General features: G+C 30.3%; 3 protein-coding genes across 3 annotated transcripts in view; 2 read left to right on the forward strand and 1 right to left on the reverse strand.

Annotated features, from left to right (window-relative positions):
- Positions 1-9,832, forward strand: part of LOC113365646 — a 35,495-nt gene extending 25,663 nt beyond the window's left edge. Inside the window, exon 7 of the mRNA XM_026607156.1 lies at positions 7,794-9,832. Coding sequence (XP_026462941.1) covers positions 7,794-9,421 — 1,628 coding nt within the window. The 3' untranslated portion in view covers positions 9,422-9,832. The remainder of the gene's footprint in view (positions 1-7,793) is intronic.
- Positions 691-7,445, forward strand: LOC113365648. The gene is made up of 6 exons (XM_026607159.1): positions 691-770; positions 855-997; positions 3,309-3,676; positions 4,436-4,480; positions 6,647-6,730; positions 7,311-7,445. The coding sequence occupies exons 2-5, from the start codon at positions 869-871 to the stop codon at positions 6,663-6,665; spliced, it is 561 nt and encodes a 186-aa protein (XP_026462944.1). The 5' UTR covers positions 691-770; positions 855-868; the 3' UTR covers positions 6,666-6,730; positions 7,311-7,445.
- Positions 9,833-15,417: 5,585 nt separating the features above from the next.
- The window catches only part of LOC113365786 (plexin domain-containing protein 2), a 43,457-nt gene continuing 38,734 nt past the window's right edge, over positions 15,418-20,140 (reverse strand). The window contains exons 10-11 of the mRNA XM_026607330.1: positions 18,840-19,180; positions 15,418-15,875 (exon numbers count right to left, since the gene is read on the reverse strand). Of these exons, the coding sequence (XP_026463115.1) occupies positions 15,807-15,875; positions 18,840-19,180 (410 nt within the window). The 3' untranslated portion in view covers positions 15,418-15,806. The remainder of the gene's footprint in view (positions 15,876-18,839; positions 19,181-20,140) is intronic.

Below are 20,140 nucleotides of genomic sequence, written 5' to 3' on the forward strand. Positions count from 1 at the left end.
AGATGAAGAATTGATCAAATTTTCATAAAGGCAGGTCTAGCGTTTCGAAGATCTAATGAAAAAAGTAAAAAACATGCCATTTGGCGGTCAAAAATGATCATTAGACATATGCACATCAAATTATCAGATATTTTATAGAGATTTTAACAATAAGTATAAATTTTGTTTACATTCCTATGGGTTCCGTACCAGTGTTTATCCGTTAGACGGCAACGCGGCGCTTACGCGCTTCGATATTTCGTCTCTATGCAGTTAAAGCAGCACGATTGCTTTGAAAAAATATTCAGAATTTCCAAAATATTTCAAAATAAATTTTCTTCAAAAAGTTAAAAAAATTTATATTGAAATTTATATTTATTTCTTCAAAAAATTTATAGTTTCTCAAAAATCTAATTTTTTCAGAGTGAATTTATTTCAAAAATGTTAATCTTTTCAGAATCAAATAATTTGTGGTACGGGAAGTTCCAGCAATTTGCCTTAAGGCACGATGCCATGCGCCCCACTAGTTTATCTATGACTCAAACCTAGGTTTCGATCTCGACTAACAAAAATTTTAACATCGACTTTATTCCGCTCACATTACCCCCACTACAAAACATGTTGCGATCGTCACTTGTCAAATTTGTTTATATCGTTTAGTTTCACTGAAAATGCAGAATTTGCAATTCGTATAAAAGTTGACCGAGATAACGAAAATTTATAAATATCAGCAAAACGCGGTTGTGGAATTTAATGTAGCCTGTTTTTATAATAGATCAAACATTTCGAAGGTGAGAACTCGGACATAACCTTAAAATAAAACAACATATTTTTATATTATAGTAATTGATAAATGTGATGTGTTTTGTTTTTAGATCATTTTTACAAAATGGCTGAACAAAAGTACTATGCTTATAATATATCTAATGAGGGTTCTCCTGTTGAAGAACCCGATTTGGATAGACTTGGGAGGCTCGATAATCAAGTTAGATTTGAGATTACTACAATGCTAAGAGATGTAAGTAAAAAACAAATCCTTATAAGTATATATATATATATATATATATATATATATACTAGCTGGCCCGGCAAACGTTGTTTTGCTAAGTAAGGTATATTCTTAACAATTTCTAGAGAATCAAAAATATTAATACTTTAAGTGTATAAGGATGTGTTTGTTTCAATGCTATATACAATGAGGTATTATAAAAACAATAAACCCCATTAGTTTGTCTATATTTTGTCAATACAATCAAACTGGAAGTTTTATACACTTTATATAGAAAACATATTATAATCCAATCCAAGTCTTTTTTGGTCCTTCGACTTATTGTTTACGTTTCAAGTTTTTCAGATTCTTTTTGGTTTCTGGATTTTATGTATAATTGTAAATAATACTACTGAACTTATACAAAATTTGATAAAAAAGTATATATGTAGAGCAGGGCGAGGCACAAAGGTCCAATTTGACTTTGAGCAAATATTAATTATATTATAAAAATCACACCAATTATATCACAACAAATAACACATTTCAAACGAACAATTATCTGACTATGTTCAGTAAAACTGTCAGCTACTTCATCATTGTAGAAATGTGCTCTTTTGCTGTCTTACAAAAAATTGTTATCTAGACCTTTTTACCCTGTAGGCGGGGTAACTTTGAACGGCCAGGTGGCAAAAAGGTTTAAAGCCTTATTATAATTCTAAAGGTTTTTTACAAAACAATTGCATTTTTAACTAATGCTTAAAAACTACCAACGGAAGAAAATACTTTTATTATGGATTTTCAAAGATGACCGTTTATCTCCCAATAGCAAAGTCACAAGAATCAAAGTTATAGCTGGTTATACATCTTTTTCCCTCTACTTTCAAATATTGTTGTTAAACAATGCTTAACTTTACTGATTTTTGACACATTGCTGTTGGACTTTTTTAACCCTGGACTTTGATATATTTCTATCTATTCTTCGATAAATTCTGGGAAATTATAACTGGGAAAATGTTATTCGGCAAAATGTCTATTTGATCAATACCAAATTTAGTTTCTGAATTTAAATAACATAAATAAAAAATAATATAACCTAGAAAATGTTTCATAAGTACCAATGAGTATATAATTATACAAATGAGATCTTTCAGAGCACCGTGTTTGAGAAAAATATGCCAAAAATGCATTTTCATATTAACATATCAAAAAAAGTGATATTATTATAAATAAAACTACAAACAAAATTACTTATTACAATTTAATCATAATTAAATAATATTCACGTAAAACATCCTATTAAACGTAATTGAACATCATCTGTCAAAAACGTTCGACATTTGACGTATTAGCCACCGTACATTGTTTTATTCAAATTACGCTTTTACAAAAAATTTCAAATTGAAAATGTAAAGTTTCTACGCGATTTTGAAATAATATCTCACCTTTCCGACAACCTACTGATTAGCACGAATTTTTCAACACTAAGACTGGCCAAATCGGTTTAGCCGTTTTCGAGTTTTACTGAATCAGCTCCATTTATATATATATATATATATATATATATATATATATACTAGCTAGCCCGGGAAGCGTTGTTTATGTCTAAGAAGTATTTCTAAAAAAAATTTGGTCAATTCAATTTAAACTAGTGGTGTATGGTATCGTGCCTTAAGGAAAATTGCCGGAACTTCCCGTACCGTAACGAAATGTTCGAGGAATACTGAATGTTTTCAAATAGATTATTATAAATATTGTAACATTGTCTAATATTTATAAGAATTATATAAACTGAAATGCAAAGTTGAAATTATTTATTTAAAGTATATAAGTGATGTTTAGAACTTTGGCCAAAAACTAACCAATTCTCCCTATCATTACGAATCGAATGTTTTTTGGAACATACAAATGGGATGATCCGTTCTCTCAAAAACTCGATTTGTATTTTCTGCACTCTTTGCTCCGTATCTCCGTAACGGCTGGACCTGCCTTTGCCAAAAACTAATCAGCACATCTCCCTATCAATAGGAATCGAATAGGAAATGAACCATTCAAATTGGTTGATCCGTGCGCCCTAATATGTGAACGAAAAAATGCGGACATACAAAACACACACACACACACATCCATTTAGTTTCTGAGGTATGCCAGTAAAATGTTCAGAAACCTTTGTCGAGAAATGCAAAAATTTTTATTTTCGATTTTCGGCCCTTTACTATAACTACCCTACGGGACGTTAAAAAGTATAGGGATAGGATACTAAAAAATTTGGCACTTTTGGACAACGTCTGCAGGGTCATCTAGTAAAAATTATATTTTTTTTTTTGATTCCATTACCTAGACGAATGGTGCCTCCTACCACAATGACATGTACGTCCCGTTCATGAACCAACGACAACCCGCCCAAGATCTTGCAACAAACCAAAGCAATACTACAGTTCAACCCGCCCAAAAACAAGATCAAGGTAACACAGTTCAACCTGCACAAGATGAAAACAATCCTCTGCAACCTGATGTTGGAGTTGATGATGATGATGATGATGATGACCCGAGTTTTGACGGCATGGACGAAGAGACCGGGTACATGAGTTTTGCGAAACACTTGCGAGCCGATATGAAAAAAAATAAAAATGCTCCTGATATCGAAAACGAGGGACTCTTCCCGGCACTCGGGAATGGAAACTCGAGGCGCGAAGAACCAGGAGGAAGGTAACTAGTGTGACATTTTCAAAAAATCGAATTTTCAATTTTACCATATTTCCAGATAGGTTATACCTTTAAAAATAACATAGCAAAATTTTAAATCGATATATTAAATAGTTTTTGAGTCACATCCATTTAAAGAGTATATATATATAGTATATAGTATAAGGATCATTTAATCTTTAAACGCGTTTTTCTCGAAACAGCATTTTCCGAATTTGCTGCAGCGATTACTCAAAAACAAGTAATCCGATCACTACCAAATTTTTTTTACATGTTCTATATATAGTTCTCCGTGAAATGAACTATCGATTTTTTTGATCGGATCAAAAATCGAATTTTGGCAGTCCAAAAACGACCAACATTTTGGGTAAAATTCGACTTTTTAAAAAAAAAACGCCGTCATTTTATCATTTTTTTATTTTTGTTCTTTATCGTAGTTCATTTTACAGACAATATTATCTAGTTTAACGAGATTTTTTTTTTTTAATTTCATCCACGTAGAAGGCCGGAATCACTGCAGCAGTGAAGGGCCTTTTTTATGTCGCGCCGTTGGAGATCGACGATAACTTAAAAAATATTTAATTTATTTCTTCAAAAATTTTGCTATGTATTCTTAAAACATGTATAAAGTTATTCCTAAAATTTTGAAGTGATTGATAAAATAGTTTTTTTAATATCACCTTTTTTTTTAGGCGGTTACACTAGTTGTGCCCCTTAATGGACACATTTGATGTGTTAATGTTTTTGATTTTTTTTTTGCAGTCTTTTGGTAGAAGAAGGAACAGAAGGGAATATAGTTTCAGTCAGGTTAGTATTATTAGGTTGTCAAATATCTCCCTTCCGCCTTTTTGTATTATAAACCAAGAGCAAAAAAGCGGAAGGGAGATATTTGACAACCTAATATGATTGTGAATGTAGTAGACCTATTTTTGGATAACATAGTTACATATGGGTCATTCTTTTACAAATCGTACGGATTTTCGAAAAAATAAAATGTCACATTTTAGATTGTCTGAAATTTTTTTTATAAATATTATACATAAAATCATTTGACGCGTATTTCAGGATTACGCTGAAAAAAATTTTTTTACGTTAATGTTTACGATTGAAATATGGATTTTTTGCTCAATTTCTATGAACATCATCTGCGGTAAATTAATTATCTCCGGATGTGCTGATCGGATCAGTATTATTTTTTTTATTACACTCATATTGAAGTGAACTTTGTAATGATTATTTTTTTTTGTTTTTGCAATTTGCTTAACAATAACAACCCTTAAATATTTACAAAGGTTTTACTCAGCCTTACCCCAACTTGAATTGTTCCAAAAAATAACATATTTTTTCTTTTTTTCTCTGCAACAAAATCCTTTTTACAATTTGTTGGAGACTTTGTTACATCGAAAGATATTAAATATTTTCAAGCGCGAGCCGCGCTTTTTACGTCGGGGACCTCAAAGACTTGTCACTTTCGAATGACTATCTTATTGTTTTGCGGTTGAAAAATATTTTATAATTTCGCTTCTGGCGAAAAATAAATTATATAATCGAAAACAAACATTAGGGGAGAGCGGAGCTTAAAAGTTCGTGGGTGAAAAGATCCACTGCCAATACCTCAATACCGTGTTTGGTAATTTTGAATATTATCAAGGGAGAGGGAGATCCAAAAGTACTTAAAAAAAATCGATCACGTGATTAATGGACGCCCCTTATCGCAAAAAATCGAAAATGAAAAATTTGACATAAATTTACGTTTCAAACCTTTCTGAACATTTTGGCATACCTTAGAAAAAATTATATGTATGTTTTTAGGGGAAGTGAGGGGGGATTTGACAAAAAATTACGAAATATCACGTGGTGGATGAAGGGGTATAGTATATAATATAAAGATATCACGTGTATTTATTTTTGACAAGAATTTTCTAAAAAAAATCCAAACATTTTGAAAAAAAAAATCAAAAGTTCTACAATTTTTTCTCGTAACTAAAAATACACGAAGTTTAGTGTAGGAAGGGGGAGGGGTGATTTGGTAATTTTGAATATTATCAAGGAGGAGGAAGGTTCAAAAGTACTTAAAAAATCGATCACGTGATTGATAGACGCAAAAAATCGAAAAAGAAAAATTTTACATAAATTTACGTTTCAAACTTTTCTGAACATTTTGGCATACCTCAGAAAAAATGGATGTGTGTATGTGCGGATACAAATTTTCGTCCACGATTTTCCGAACACGGATCAACCGTGATTTGAATGATTCATTTCCTATTCGATTCCTATTGAAAGGGAGATGTGCTGGTTAGTTTTTGGCAAAGGCAGGTCCAGCCGTTTCGGAGATACGGAGCAAAGAGCGCAGAAAATAGAAATCGAGTTTTTGAGAGAACGGATCAACCGATTTGAATGATTTAAAAAAAATTCAATTCGTAATGAAGGGGAAAAATGGTGATTAGTTTTTGGCAAAGGCAGGTCCGGCCGTTTTGGAGATACCGAACTAAATGTGCAAAAAATTGCAGTTTTTGAGAGACAACGAAGCATCCGAATTGAATGAATCAAAACACCTTCCATTCCATTAGTCCATTAATTACGTGATCGGATTTTTGAGGGTTTTTTTTTGACCCCTACCCTTCCTTATCAAAAATTACGTGTATTTTTAGTTACAAGAACAAATTGTAACGTTTTTCGGATTTTTTTTTTTTATTAAATTCAGGTAAAAAATAAATACATGTAATACATAAATACATAAAATAAAAAAAGAAGAAATTTTTCAATATCAAAAAAATATTTTTTTTTTGAATATCGAATATCATTGGCATTTTAATTTTAATTCTAAATCTCACTTATACACTTGAAGTGCTTGAAGTTAATAACCGAGAATAGCTATTACAATGAAATATTTAGGACTTTGCCATAAGATGTGTATGTGAGACCATGTATCTACAAGAATGTACTTTTATTTGAATATTTTTATTTTTTCAGACACAAGATGAATTTTTAGAAGAAGTAGTGGCTCATAATGATAATTCAGTTAATGTGCAAGCTGCCCAAGAAGAACCCACAGAGGTAAATTTATTTTATGTTGACAATTTATGTCAAAAAATCCCACTTATGTATTCAAGTCATTCTGAATCATTTGACATCTTATCCGACGTTTTCTCAATTTACTAAGGACTTGCATTGATTAGTTTTTGGGATGATCTGACAAGCCGATTCTTTAGAATTAGGAAACAAGTGCAAAAATTTCGCCCTGAATTTAAAAATTATAAAGATGTCTATTGGCAAATGTACCATCAATGGCAATTATTAACTCTGCGGGATGCATTGCTTGTACTAAAACCTTGAAATTCCGATATGTTATTCTTCAAAGTGTCTATTATGACAATAAATACTAAAATCGACGAGTTTTCTAACAACTTTTTGAACTAAACAAGATTTTACCCTTAAATGCCATACCATAGGTGAAATGACTCTCAGCGGATTAATATTTTCAAAGAGTTCTACAGGACACACTGCTTGCACTACAACCTTGCAATTGAGACATGTCATACTTCCAAGCACCTATTACCACAACAAATACAAAAATCATGAGATCATGATCATTTATCATCTTCTTATTTCTCATTTATCATCTTTTTTATTTCAGAATTGGGACACTTCCAATCAAAATGAGCACGATGCAATTGAAACAAATGCTACTACTGGTCACCAATTTGGCAGCACACCAAGTCCGACAGAAAGTTGGGATAATGATGAAAATGAAGCACCATCATCGGTTGTGGGTAGCAGCAACTATAATGGAAGTTTTGAACAAATTGCCACTTCTCAGGAGGAAGATGGTAACAGAGTTTGCGAAATGGAACTACAGGGAATGGACCGTCGGTTACGGATGAAAGATCTTTGGAAAATAGAATTTTGGGTAGTTATGATCCTTTACCATCCCATGGAGCGTCGGTTGCAGCAACTATTGATGATGGTAATAATAATAGATTATCAGGAAGTAAAAGTTCAGTTTCTACAACCGAGGGTGATAATAATAGATTATCAGGAAGTAAAAGTTCAGTTTCTACAACTGAGGGTGATAATAATAGATTATCGGGAAGTAAAAGTTCAGTTTCTACAACTGAAGGTGATAATAATAGATTATCAGGAAGTAAAAGTTCAGTTTCTACAACTGAGGGTGATTGTAATGGCACAAGATCATCAGCAAATGGAACTATGGTAGCTAATGGTAACAAATCTTGCACAAATAGAAGTTTGGGTGGTGGAAGTTCATTTACTGCAACAGCTAATGATGGTAATAAAAGATTACCAGAAACTGGAAGTTCATTTACTGTAACAGCTAATGATGGTGATAGTAGAAACCTCTCCCAAAATAAATTAGGAGCTGCTCCAACTGATAATGATGGTGATGGCAAAAGATTTGCCCTGAATGGAACTTCAGTTACTCCAGATGCGGATTTTAGGTACATGAGCTGGCGTGCAGCACCAAAATCAAGTGAAGACACCAGCGACAGCAGTAGCAAAACTGAGAAAGTGACATTGTCAGAGTTCTACAAGAAATGTGAGGAACAAAATAAGATGACCAATGCCTCAATTTCCAATTTGGGCCAAAATGGTAAAGCCATAAATGGAACTTTAACAGCAAATTGTGAAGAGAAAACACCATCCACAAATGGAACTTCAGTTTCTCCTGGTTTTGGGTATATGAATTGGCGCAGAGCACCAAAATCAAGTGAAGACACCAGCGACAGCAGTAGCAAAACTGAGAAAGTGACATTGTCAGAGTTCTACAAGAAATGTGAGGAACAAAATAAGATAACCAATGCCTCAATTTCCAATTTGGCACAAAATTACAAAGAATCTGCCGTAAATGGAACTTTAACAGCTAATTGTGAAGAGAAAACACCATCCACAAATGGAACTTCAGTTCCTCCTGGTTTTGGGTATATGAATTGGCGCGGAGCACCGAAATCAAGCGAAGACACTAGTGATTGCAGCAACAAAACTGAAGAAATGAACCTGAAGAATTTGCGTCCGAAACCGAAGCTAACTGTACTAGACTTCTACAGAGAATGTGAAGAACAAAACAAGAAAGCTGGTGTCTCGGTTTCCAATTTGGCTCTGAATTTATCGCGTCTATCGATTGGCAGAGGCATCACGCGTAAACCAATCAAGCCTTTACCGACTTTTGGACGCAATGCAGTACTTTCATCAATATTGAACAAAAAGCAACTTGGTAGTAAAGAAAACTGCAACCCTAACTCCTCACCAATTGTTTCTGAACCGCGTGCTGATAAATGCAGCACAGTCCTTTCTCATTCACCAACCAAACCAAGAAATAATTCACCAGTCCTCTCACCACCTGTTTTTGAACCTTGTGCTGATAAATGCAGCACAGTCCTTGCCAAATATTTACCAAACAAACCGAGTAATAATTCACCAATCCACTCACCACCTGTTTTTGAACCTCGTGCTGACAAATGCAGCACAGTCCTTTCTGAATATTCACAACCGAAACCAAGTAATAATTCACCAGGCCACTCATCACCTGTTTTTGAACCTCCTACTGATAAATGCAACACAATCCCTTCTCATTCACCAACCATACCGAGTAATAATTCACCCATCCCTTACCAGTCCCTTCTCATTCACCAACCAAACCAAATAATAATTCACCAGTCCACTCACCTGTCAAAAAAGAAGTCACCAGCCCCCCGGCCTCTTCTTCTTTTCATCACGTCCAAGAATGGTTGAAGCGCAGCGACTCGTCCCAAAATAGTCTTAAACTGAAGCAGATGTTTCCATTGTATCAAGACACGAGAATGATGACTGATCAGGAATTCTACGATTTTATGACCAGGGATGATGAAGAGTACGTGGAGTATGATAAATAGAGTGGCTCCTCCTGCACGGGGATCAAGTGATTAGTACTTTGTGATATTTAATTGTAAGATTGTAGAAAGTCACTCACCTTGTGTTCAGTATTGTTTTTTTTCTTGTCTTTGTTTGTGTGATCTCAATGAATAATTAGGATTTTAAATATTATAAGTCTGATAGAGTACAAAAATTTATTTGAGTGATCTTTAAACACATTGCACTGCATGGACTGCTAGTCCTCGTATGTTTTCTGTTGTATATATAGTGCTCTAACTTCTAACAAAATTTCCAGCCTTCACAATTACCATTATATTATTGAAAATAAAACTATCACAGATATTTGAATTAAATTAATAAATATGATAAATATTATTATCATTTCTTACACAATTGCCATTATATTATTCAAATAAATCAAATGATATGTGACATTTAATCAATCGGGAGAGTCCGCGATTGTCGTCGGCAATGTTCGCTCAGACATGTGACGTCATAATCTCTTCTTAAACATTTATTTTGCGTTCAACTAGCAGTCCATGTAGTGTAAGGTCTATGACTGAGTATCGTATAAGCGACACTCGTACACACAGGTCGCCTATAGGCGACGCTCGTGACGGAAATAAAAAACCAACCTGAGTTTTTCAATTGGTTGATTCAAAAATATTAAGTTTCAGTCACAGAAGTCTGAACATATTAATTGTTACTGGTGTTTCATTAATTATAATATAATAGCAACTAACTAACTTTTGTACACATAAACATTTTCTACCAAAAATATTTTTGAAGCATGGAATAAACTTTTTTTCTACCTAAAAATAGTTGTTAATTACATCTGTCCCCTTTTTCCTACTTACTTTCAGCTTCATAAAATTTTTAGTCTTTATCAGCACAAAAATGAACCAGGTCAAAATAAATGGTTAGGGGGCGTCCATTAATCACGTGATCGATTTTTTAAGGATTTTTAGATTACCCCAACTACACCAGCAAACATCACGTGTATTTTTAGTTACAAGAAAAAATTGTGAAATTTTTTATTTTTTTGAAAATGTTTGAAATTAAAAAAAATCAGATAAAAGTAAATATGCGTGATATCTTACTATACAACAAGAAATTGAAGGAGCACATATTGCGCTCTTGTATTTTATGCTATTGACAGCGGTGCATTGTGGACACTGATCAAGGTTACAAAGCAAGTGTAGTGAAGGAGTGCGAGCGGGTTGTGAGAGACGAAAGGGGAAAGAGAAACAGAAAAGAACTATAATGAACAAAAGATTCTAAAACTGTATAGAATTACTTTTCATGAAATTAATGATGACTTCGTAACTGTCATGTAAGAGATGTGAGGAATTACGTTTGTTTACACAAGAAGTATTAAAGTAAAGACTCAACTATCTTTCTAAGGTCACAATTTTTTTCAATGTAAAGGATGGAAGGATTTGACATGTTAAAAGTGTGGTTCAGGTTTATCATATGTCAGAAAGCATCGTTTTGAATTGATTTGGGTTTCTACAATTATAAATATGTTGATTAACCCTCTTGTATATATATTGGGAGAAAGATAGTTGAGTCTTTACTTATATCCCTTATTACTTCTATTAATATTATCAAGAGGGTTAATCAACATATATATAATTCTAAAAACCCAAATCAATTCAAAACGATGCTTACAGAACATAAGATTAACTTGAACCACACTTTTAACATGTCAAATCCTTCCATCCTTCACATTGTAAAAAATTGTGACCTTAGAAAGATAGTTGAGTCTTTACTTATATCCCTTAATACTTCATATGTAAACAAACGTAATTTCTCTCATCTCTTACATGACACTTATAAAGTAATCATTAATTTCATGAAAAGAAATTCAATACAGTTTTAGAATCTTTTGTTCGTTATATTTCTTCTCTGTTTCTCTTTCCCCTTTCGTTTATCACACCCTGCATCCACTCCTTCACTACACTTGCTTTGTAACCTTGATCAGTGTCCACAATGCACCGCTATTTATAACATAAAATATAGGAGGGCAATATGTGCTCCTTCTATTTCTCGTTTGTTAATATAATAGTATATTATTATTTTACACAAATTTATTGTTCAATCAATTTTACATCATAATTAATGTTTTCCTGGTTTGGTATGTATAATTTCCTCCTTTTATATATTTATATTTATCATCAACTTTGTATTCATGTTATATGTTTTTTAGATTACTGAATGATGACACACATCAAGTGTCGAAAAGTTTAATGGAATAAATAATTTTGTTATTTAATCTTTTTTTAATTCGACGATTGGGCTGCAAAAATATTACAAATATGTATCAACGCCGACAAAACTATCATATATATATATATGTATGTATATATATTATCATATTCATCATATTATCAAGTAATTGTTATAAACATTTTGCAATTATATTAAATCAATTTATTGAAAGCATTTTTTATAAAATTTCAGATTGCACTATACATTTTGTTCATCGTGTTCATTAATCTCTAAAGTACTCCTATATAATGTTAAACGTTAACAAAAAAAAAATCTATCATTAAAAATAAAAATATTGACTGTAAACATAATTTTGTAAAAAAAATTGGTGCTTGCAAATAATTTTATAACTATTAACGTAAAATATAATTGAATTTTCCGCCATCTAACTTTTTTTTTCATTTCGATTTAAATTTTTTTTCAATGGTCAGATGAGACAGCTGTTTAAATTAAATTATTTTCCAAATTAACCGGAAGGACTATAATTTCAAAAAAAAAAAATATTAGGCAAACCCTAAATTAATAAAAACTTATTAAAGATTTGAAAAATTTTTGGGCACGATACAGTTCCAAATATAATATATATATATATATATATATATATATATATTTATTTATTAGGGTGGTCCTTAATATGGACATTTGCGCTCTATCTAAATGTTAATATTAAGGGCTGAAACTTCCAGAGAATTGTTTTTTTATCAATTTGAAAGCAATTTGAGCCCTTGGGAGCAAGGAAATTCGAAAATGACCATATTAAGGACCACCCTAATATACACATATATATATATATATATATATAATATATATATATTTATTTATTAGGGTGGTCCTTAATATGGATATTTGCGCCTATCTAAATGTTAATATTAAGGGCTGAAACTTCCAGAGAATTGTTTTTTTATCAATTTGAAAGCAATTTGAGCCCTTGGGAGCAAGGAAATTCGAAAATGACCATATTAAGGACCACCCTAATATACACACATATATATATATATATATATATATATATATATATATATGTATGTATATCTTGACCACGCACACCAAATTTCTCATATTTTTGGACGGTCAAAAAATAGCAACATAATTTTTACATAACCAAAATTAAAATATAAAAAATTATATTTATTTATATTTATATATATATATATATATATAACTATAGTAACATTTTAATATATGCCATAATTTATTAGTTTCATTAATTTCAAAGGCCACATTTACAAGGCTCTCGTGTCTTTAATAAATTTAATTCTATTTACACATCAAGAATTCAAAGACTTTTGATATAGATATACTTAATTATAAACAAATTATAAACACACTAGAAATATATATATATATATATATATATATCATGTGTTTATAATTATCTTTCATCTATTTGTGTATTTTGCACAATTAACATTAGAGATCTAAATTTGACAATAAAGATTTGTTTTAACAAATGCGTCAAGTGCATATTTAATATAAAATTCTATTTAAAAAAAAAACTTAGTTTTGATCACAATCATTCACATTTCATTTCATACACATATAATTATATTTAAAATTTTATTTCATCGATATCGATATGTAGATTCTAAAAAAAAACAGGGCCGAATTTTGGGATTAAATAGAAATGTTAATAAAATATAATGCTATGTTACGGGTCTATTTGTCGTATGATCAAATAATCTCTCCATTGTTCAAGTACAAAATAAACTTTTTATTTTGTTTCGAATATCTTTTACTATTTTATCTTCTTCTATGTGATATAATTATGTTGTTACATTAATAAATTATTATAAATTAAATTAATAATTGTATGTTTAAGTCCTTGGGAAAAAAAAGTTTTGAGGAAAAACTATTTTTTTTTTATTTTTTGGGAAAAAAAATTGATTTTTTATCTAGTTGTAAGTTGCATTTTGCCTTTCATGAACTTCCTGATATAAAAATAATAAAAACCTAATAATTACACTATTTTTCAAAAAAGTCGATTTTTTTACAAATATCTTATCAAAAAATTTAAAGTTTTTCAGAATTTGAATAAAATTTGATTCTTTATAAAATAAGAAGATTCTAAATGTTTCAAAAAAATCAGTTTTCAAAAAGTCAATTTTTTTCAAAAATTTACAATTTGGGTTTTTTCAAAAATTTTCAAAAAAAATCTAATCTTCAAAAAAAATCAAAATTTCCCACAATTTCGTCGTTTTTCTTAAAGAATTTATGATTTTTCATAAAAAAAGTTTTTTTTTTCAAAATTTAAAAAAAAACAGAATATTTAAGAAAAAATCAAAATTTTCAAAAAAGTCAAAAATTTATAATTTTAAAAGAAAAAATCAAATTTTTGGAAAAAAATGTTGATAAAAAAATTGGGAGAAACAATGGGAATTTTTTTTTTGGAAAATGATACTTTATAATATAGGAATATTCTAATTTTTTAAAAAAAATCAGTTTTCAAAGTCGTTTTTTTTAAAAAATTTACATTTGGGATTTTTTTCCAAAATTTTCAAAAAAAATCTAAATCTTCAGAAAAAAGATCAAAATTTTCCGCAATTTCTAAAAAAGTCGTTTTTCAGAATTTATGATTTTTCATGAAAGTTTTTCATTCAAAATTTAAAAAAATTGGTATATTCAAGAAAAAAGCAAAATTTTCCAAAATAAAATATCAATATTTTCAAAAAAAACTCAAATTTCCCGCAATTTTCAAAAATAGTCGTTTTTCTTAAAAAAAAATTATGATTTTTCATAAAAAAGTGATTGTTTTTTTTAAGATTTAAAAAAAATCAGAATATTCAAGAAAAATTCAAAATTTCCCAAAATAAACTCATTTTTTCGTCAAAAATTTATGATTCTTCAAGAAATTTATAATTTTGCAGAAAATTCGAATTTTAAAAAAATAAACGTTCAGAAAATTTCAAAATCGGTTCAAAAATTATTGTAAAAACTTAAATAAAAAAATTTACATCTTTCTACTAAATTATGAAAAAACGAGGTTTGAAATTTTTAAAATCGGTTCATCCGTTTTTGAGAACGTCAATCGAAAGTAAAAAAATTTTGGTCATAAATGCATACACACACACTAGCGATGTTTAGAAATAAGGACAATAATTAGGAGGAAAGCCTAATTAAAAAAAAAAATCATAGCATTCTAGATCCTCCCCCCATGATACGACTTGGCCTGACAAGAACTATGTATTTGCTGTGCGATCAGACGTTTTACACATAAAAACTAACCTGCAAAAGGCAAAAACCTCAAACAATTTTATCATGAGTGCAATTTTTTGATAGCACAAAGTTGAAGCAGGAACCTTATAAAAATCTAGTAAAAATCTTGTATGAACCTTATGAGATTTTTGACAAAAATCAGAATCTAATAAAAATCTAATAAGAATGCAGTTAAAATCTGGTAGTAGTCTAGGCAGATTATGGTGAAATTAGGCCGAGATACATCGAATAGGTTTTAAATTTTTGAAATCGATTTTGAAAGCCTAATTAAAAGAAAATATCATAGCATTCTAGATCCTCCCCTCATGATACGACTTGGCCTGACAAGAACTGTGCAATCAAACGTTTTACACATAAAAACTAACCTCCAAAAGGCAAATACATCAAACAATTTTATCATGAGTGCAACTTTTTGATGACACATAGGTGAAGTTAGGTTTTATGTGCAAAACGCCTGATCGCACAGCAAATACTCATACGAAGATAGACCCCTAACATTTCTATTTTATCCCAAAATTGTTTTATCCCTAACATTTTGTTCAAAACTATCCTTTATCCTTGTTCGTCAAACGACTATCATTTAAAACTATTTTATTTTAATAAAACGAGTGCGATCCATTTATTTACCAACATGCATATCATAAACATCAACTTTGTAAACAGCATACACACTCTCTAGAATTCAATTTAATTTAATTTAATTAAAAAAGAAATTTAATTAATCAATTAATTAATTAATCAATAGAAGAAAACACAACCACAAACTTTTGGATTAAATTTCTCACATGTGAATCGTGGCGGCCGTGTAACGAGCCTCTCCTCGTCTCCAGGTCCACTGGCTGGGACGATACTAAAATAAAAAAATTGGTAAATATATATATATATATATATATATATATATATATATACATATATATACAGTTTATATGCAGGGTATCCCAGAACACAACGTCAAAGGTGGGTGGTAGTATTGATTATAATTTAAGTGCAACCTAGATCTTTGGTCAAACTGTGTGAAATAATAAAAGCTTAATTATTACAATATTTTTCAAAAAAAGTCGATTTTTTCAAAAATTACCAATTTTGCGATTTTTTCCAAATTGTTTAAAAAATAAATGTTCAAAAGCATTCGGTCTTAAATAAAATTCAAAATATCCCGCAATTTTCAAACAGTCGCTTAGTAAAAATTTAGGATTTTTAAAAAAAGTCGTTTTTTGTCAAAAATTTATAATTTTAAAAAATTATGATTTAAAAAATATATATGATTTTTCAAAAAGTAAATGTTCAAAAAATTTCAAAATTTTGTAAAAGACTTCATAGTTTCATAATGAAAAAAATCGAAAAAAATAAAAACCTAGGAGTTTATTTTTTCCAAAAATTTAAAGATTTTCAGAATTTGCAAAAAAATTTGATATTTTACAATAACGTTAAAAAATTCAAGATTTTCCCAAAAATACTGTTTTGAATAAAGTCGATTTTTTTTAAAAAATTTGCCATTTTGCGATATTTTAAAATTTTCATATAAAAAATAGATTTTTTTCAAAAATTTGAATAATTAATCTTCAGAATTTGCATAAAATTTGACAATTTACAATTTAAGAAGATTCTAAATCATCCAAAAAATTAGTATTCAAAAAAATCGATTTTTTCCAAAAATTTGCAATTTTGTGTTTTTTTTTCAAAATATTACTAAAAAGCTGCGTTTCCAAACAAGGTGAGATAATTTTTCGTTTTGAATTTTTTTCAAAACAATTAAGGTCACTACCATCACCTCGTTTCTGCTTGACGTTGAGTTCTGGGATACCCTGGTTTCTGGATTGACTACACTTGCTTTAACATTATCAATTTTAATCTATGTTTAGTATAAATAAATCTATTTACCGTTTTGGCTCCTGTATTGAACTGCATGTAACAAAAGAATAACATATATCAGCACTATTCATATTAGAAAAGCACTTACAGCCCTAAATTTTCACCCTTCGTAATAGTCACTTTAGTGAATATTTTATTTACACTTTCAATTAATGAATGTTTCTGAGTAAGTTTTAGTTCAGATTTTTTTGAGTTTATGAGAAAGGTTAAATTTCACTTTTAAAAACAATTTATCTTTATCGAAATCAATCTCTAACACTTTATTACATTTTTGGTACCAAATTTCTTTATTTTTTATAATGCAGAATTGGAAAATACATTCGCTCTTCTTCTACAAATCCCTATTTCATAATTGTCATTTTAGTAGCCCAATAATTTTTGATAAAGCTCGATAACTTAATTATCGTCTTCTTTGGGAAACTTTTTTATTGAATTTCGATCAATTTTTTTAGCTTATAGAAAAACTTAAATAAATGCGATTTATCCAGTGTAACATTTTCTAAAACATTTCTCAGATTTTGGGAACGACAAGGTTACTATCGAAAAAACTAGATGCGTCAAATTATTGGGCGATTCTACATTCACAATCAGTCAGTCATTTTTATACTAAAAATTTTCTAGAAATATTTTTTATGGTTTGCCGGGCCAGCTAATATATATATATATATATATATACAGTAGAATCCGCTTAGTATGACATTGAAGGGACGCCGAAATCTCGTCATACTAACGTACTGAAGCGTACTGAAGAAAAACTTTTTAATATGCAAATATGTTACATGTTTCAGTAATTTAAAAGAAAAGCATATACAAACGTCTTAATTAAAAATAAAAATGACACATTAAAATTTAATATAAAATTAAATTGACATAGGGTAGGGCGGGGCACAACGGTCCAATTTGGCTTACGATAATTATACTGTCTAAACCCAATGAACAACACATAGCATACATCAAAGAAGCATCTATCGAACAGAAAAACTAACTAAACTAATTATATAAATATTATATTTTTTACTATTTTTTAAACATTTGGTATCTGACCCATTTTACCTCACATACGGGGTAAAGTGTAACAACCAGGGGGCGAAGAGATGCAATTTCTTCTATTAAATTTTAAAGGCATTTTACGCTACATTATTGAATGCAAAATATTAATTCTGTGAGTACATTTGTTACAAAGACAACACTGTATATTACATTGATTTGCTATTGGTCAGAAATATTCATCAGAAGAGCCGGAATAACAATTTATTCAATTAATCTCTTGTAAAATTGCTTTTTTTTAAACTTTACTTTTTTATTGCTTACACCTTTGCCTAAGTAAAGGTTCAGCTGGTTCTTTTTATCGCAGTCATGTGCTGCTTATCTTCTGATAGCAAAGTCATAAGAATAAAGGTGATGGCTGGTTATGAATTTATACATTTTTTGCCCTCTACTATCAAATATAATTGTTAAAAAAATCTAATTTTATTTGTTTATGAGATATCCGTGGTAGGCCATTAATAATTAGTCTACCCTACCCATAAACATACAAATGTAAGTAATCAGTAATTTTTGATTGATTTCTTTACGTAATTTCATTGTAAAAACAGTCCCTGGTGCTATTGTGCACAAAAGACATAGCAATTGCTTTCGTAGACTTGGCCACATCATGTAAAATCGTGTCGGTCATTATAATTGGACATAATGTTTTGCAAAAATGGGTCATTATAAGCGACATGTCAATGTAAGCGATGTCAATATATCCGACTAGACAGCTGTTTTTTTAAGGAATTTCATATGGAAATCAAATTCCTAGTGCGATTACGTCATTTTAAGCGGTTGTCATTATATCCGGCGTCATACTAATCGGATTCTACTGTATATATATATATATATATATATATATATATATATACATATATTTATTTATTCATTCCCATTGTCCTTTACTACTCACTCTGATCAGCATCTGGCCACTCTTCGTATGAGGATTCCTATAAGCGTACAAAAGCCATCCAGCAATCGCCACAATCAAGCACAAGGGTATGAGGGCAGCCAGGGCTCCGTGTCCTGCCGAAGTACCCGCATCCTTATTATTTTCCAATTCGCCGTTATCAGAAACGACGACACCAGACGGCGATCTGTGCCCGGAGGCTTTTGGAGGCGGCTGCTGCTCGCTCGGGCTGACCGATTCTGGTTCTTCCGAAGGTATTTTCTCTTTTGACACGCGAGGCACTTCTGCTGATATTTCGAGGGCTGGACATTGGTCGTTCTTGGAGACGTTGTTTATGTTACAACCTAGGGAGAAAAAATATAGAAAATCATATTTTGCCTTAAGGAAAGTTACATGAACTTCCCGAAATGTGTACTAATTGACTTAATCAACCGAAATTGAGGTTTAGATATTTAGATAAAATTAGTCAACTATTTATTTCAAAAATAAAGTTAATGCTTATCAATAACTTTTGACACAGTTTTGATTATAATATTTTCTCAAACTTTGATAAATTTTTAAAATTAAACTACTTGCCGTAGAAACGTAAAATTTCGGACCATTATATCTATCAACATAAAAAGTTTCATCAAAAAAATTTTTGTTTTAGGAATTAATTATGAAGAAACAACTAGGCTGATCATTGTCCAAGACTAATCAGCACGACTCCCAAATAACATCTTTCGAATAGTTTTTGAATTTTTAAAATGGATACAGAATTTTGGGGTAAAACGTGGACAAAATTTTTTTCACTTTTCTGCTAATTACGAAAAAAACGGCTCAGCCGAACGTATCAAAAATCTAACCGACGCGAGTGCTTATCAAGTTTCTTAGAATGGTTTTAAAATTTTTAAAATTCGGCTCTTGAGAAAACCGTCGATGAAAGGTCTAATTTTGACAGACGCCAAAAAGATGTAACTAATATTTTTCAAACTTTGATGAATTTTTAAAATTAATCTATTTATCTTAAGGCCGTAATATTTAAATGAGTTTTATAAGACCATGATATATATCATCAAAAAGAGTTTTAATTACAAGATAGATTGATAGATTTTCACGAAAAAAATCTGTTCACACACACACACATACACTTTTTCCAAATGTTGGTCTCATTCGATTCAGAATGGCTTGGAACGTCGAGAAAAATGAGCGAATCGGATTTTTTGATGAAAACAAACTTTTCCTTCTGGAATCAAATGAGATCCTATCAGAACCTAATAGAATACTAGTAAGATTTTGACGAGAAGAGGAGAAGATTCCGGTAA

Source organism: Ctenocephalides felis, unplaced genomic scaffold (assembly GCF_003426905.1).
Source record: "Ctenocephalides felis isolate EL2017-DRISC unplaced genomic scaffold, ASM342690v1 CF-g0.4_SCAFFOLD_01170, whole genome shotgun sequence".
Classification (NCBI taxonomy): domain Eukaryota; kingdom Metazoa; phylum Arthropoda; class Insecta; order Siphonaptera; family Pulicidae; genus Ctenocephalides; species Ctenocephalides felis.

Coding starts and splice junctions, on each gene's coding strand:
- LOC113365648 (XM_026607159.1), top strand. CDS start 869: ATGGCTGAACAAAAGTACTATGCTTATAATATATCTAATGAGGGTTCT. Junction 998..3,308: donor TTACTACAATGCTAAGAGAT/GTAAGTAAAAAA, acceptor TCCATTACCTAG/ACGAATGGTGCCTCCTACCA. Junction 3,677..4,435: donor CGCGAAGAACCAGGAGGAAG/GTAACTAGTGTG, acceptor TTTTTTTTGCAG/TCTTTTGGTAGAAGAAGGAA.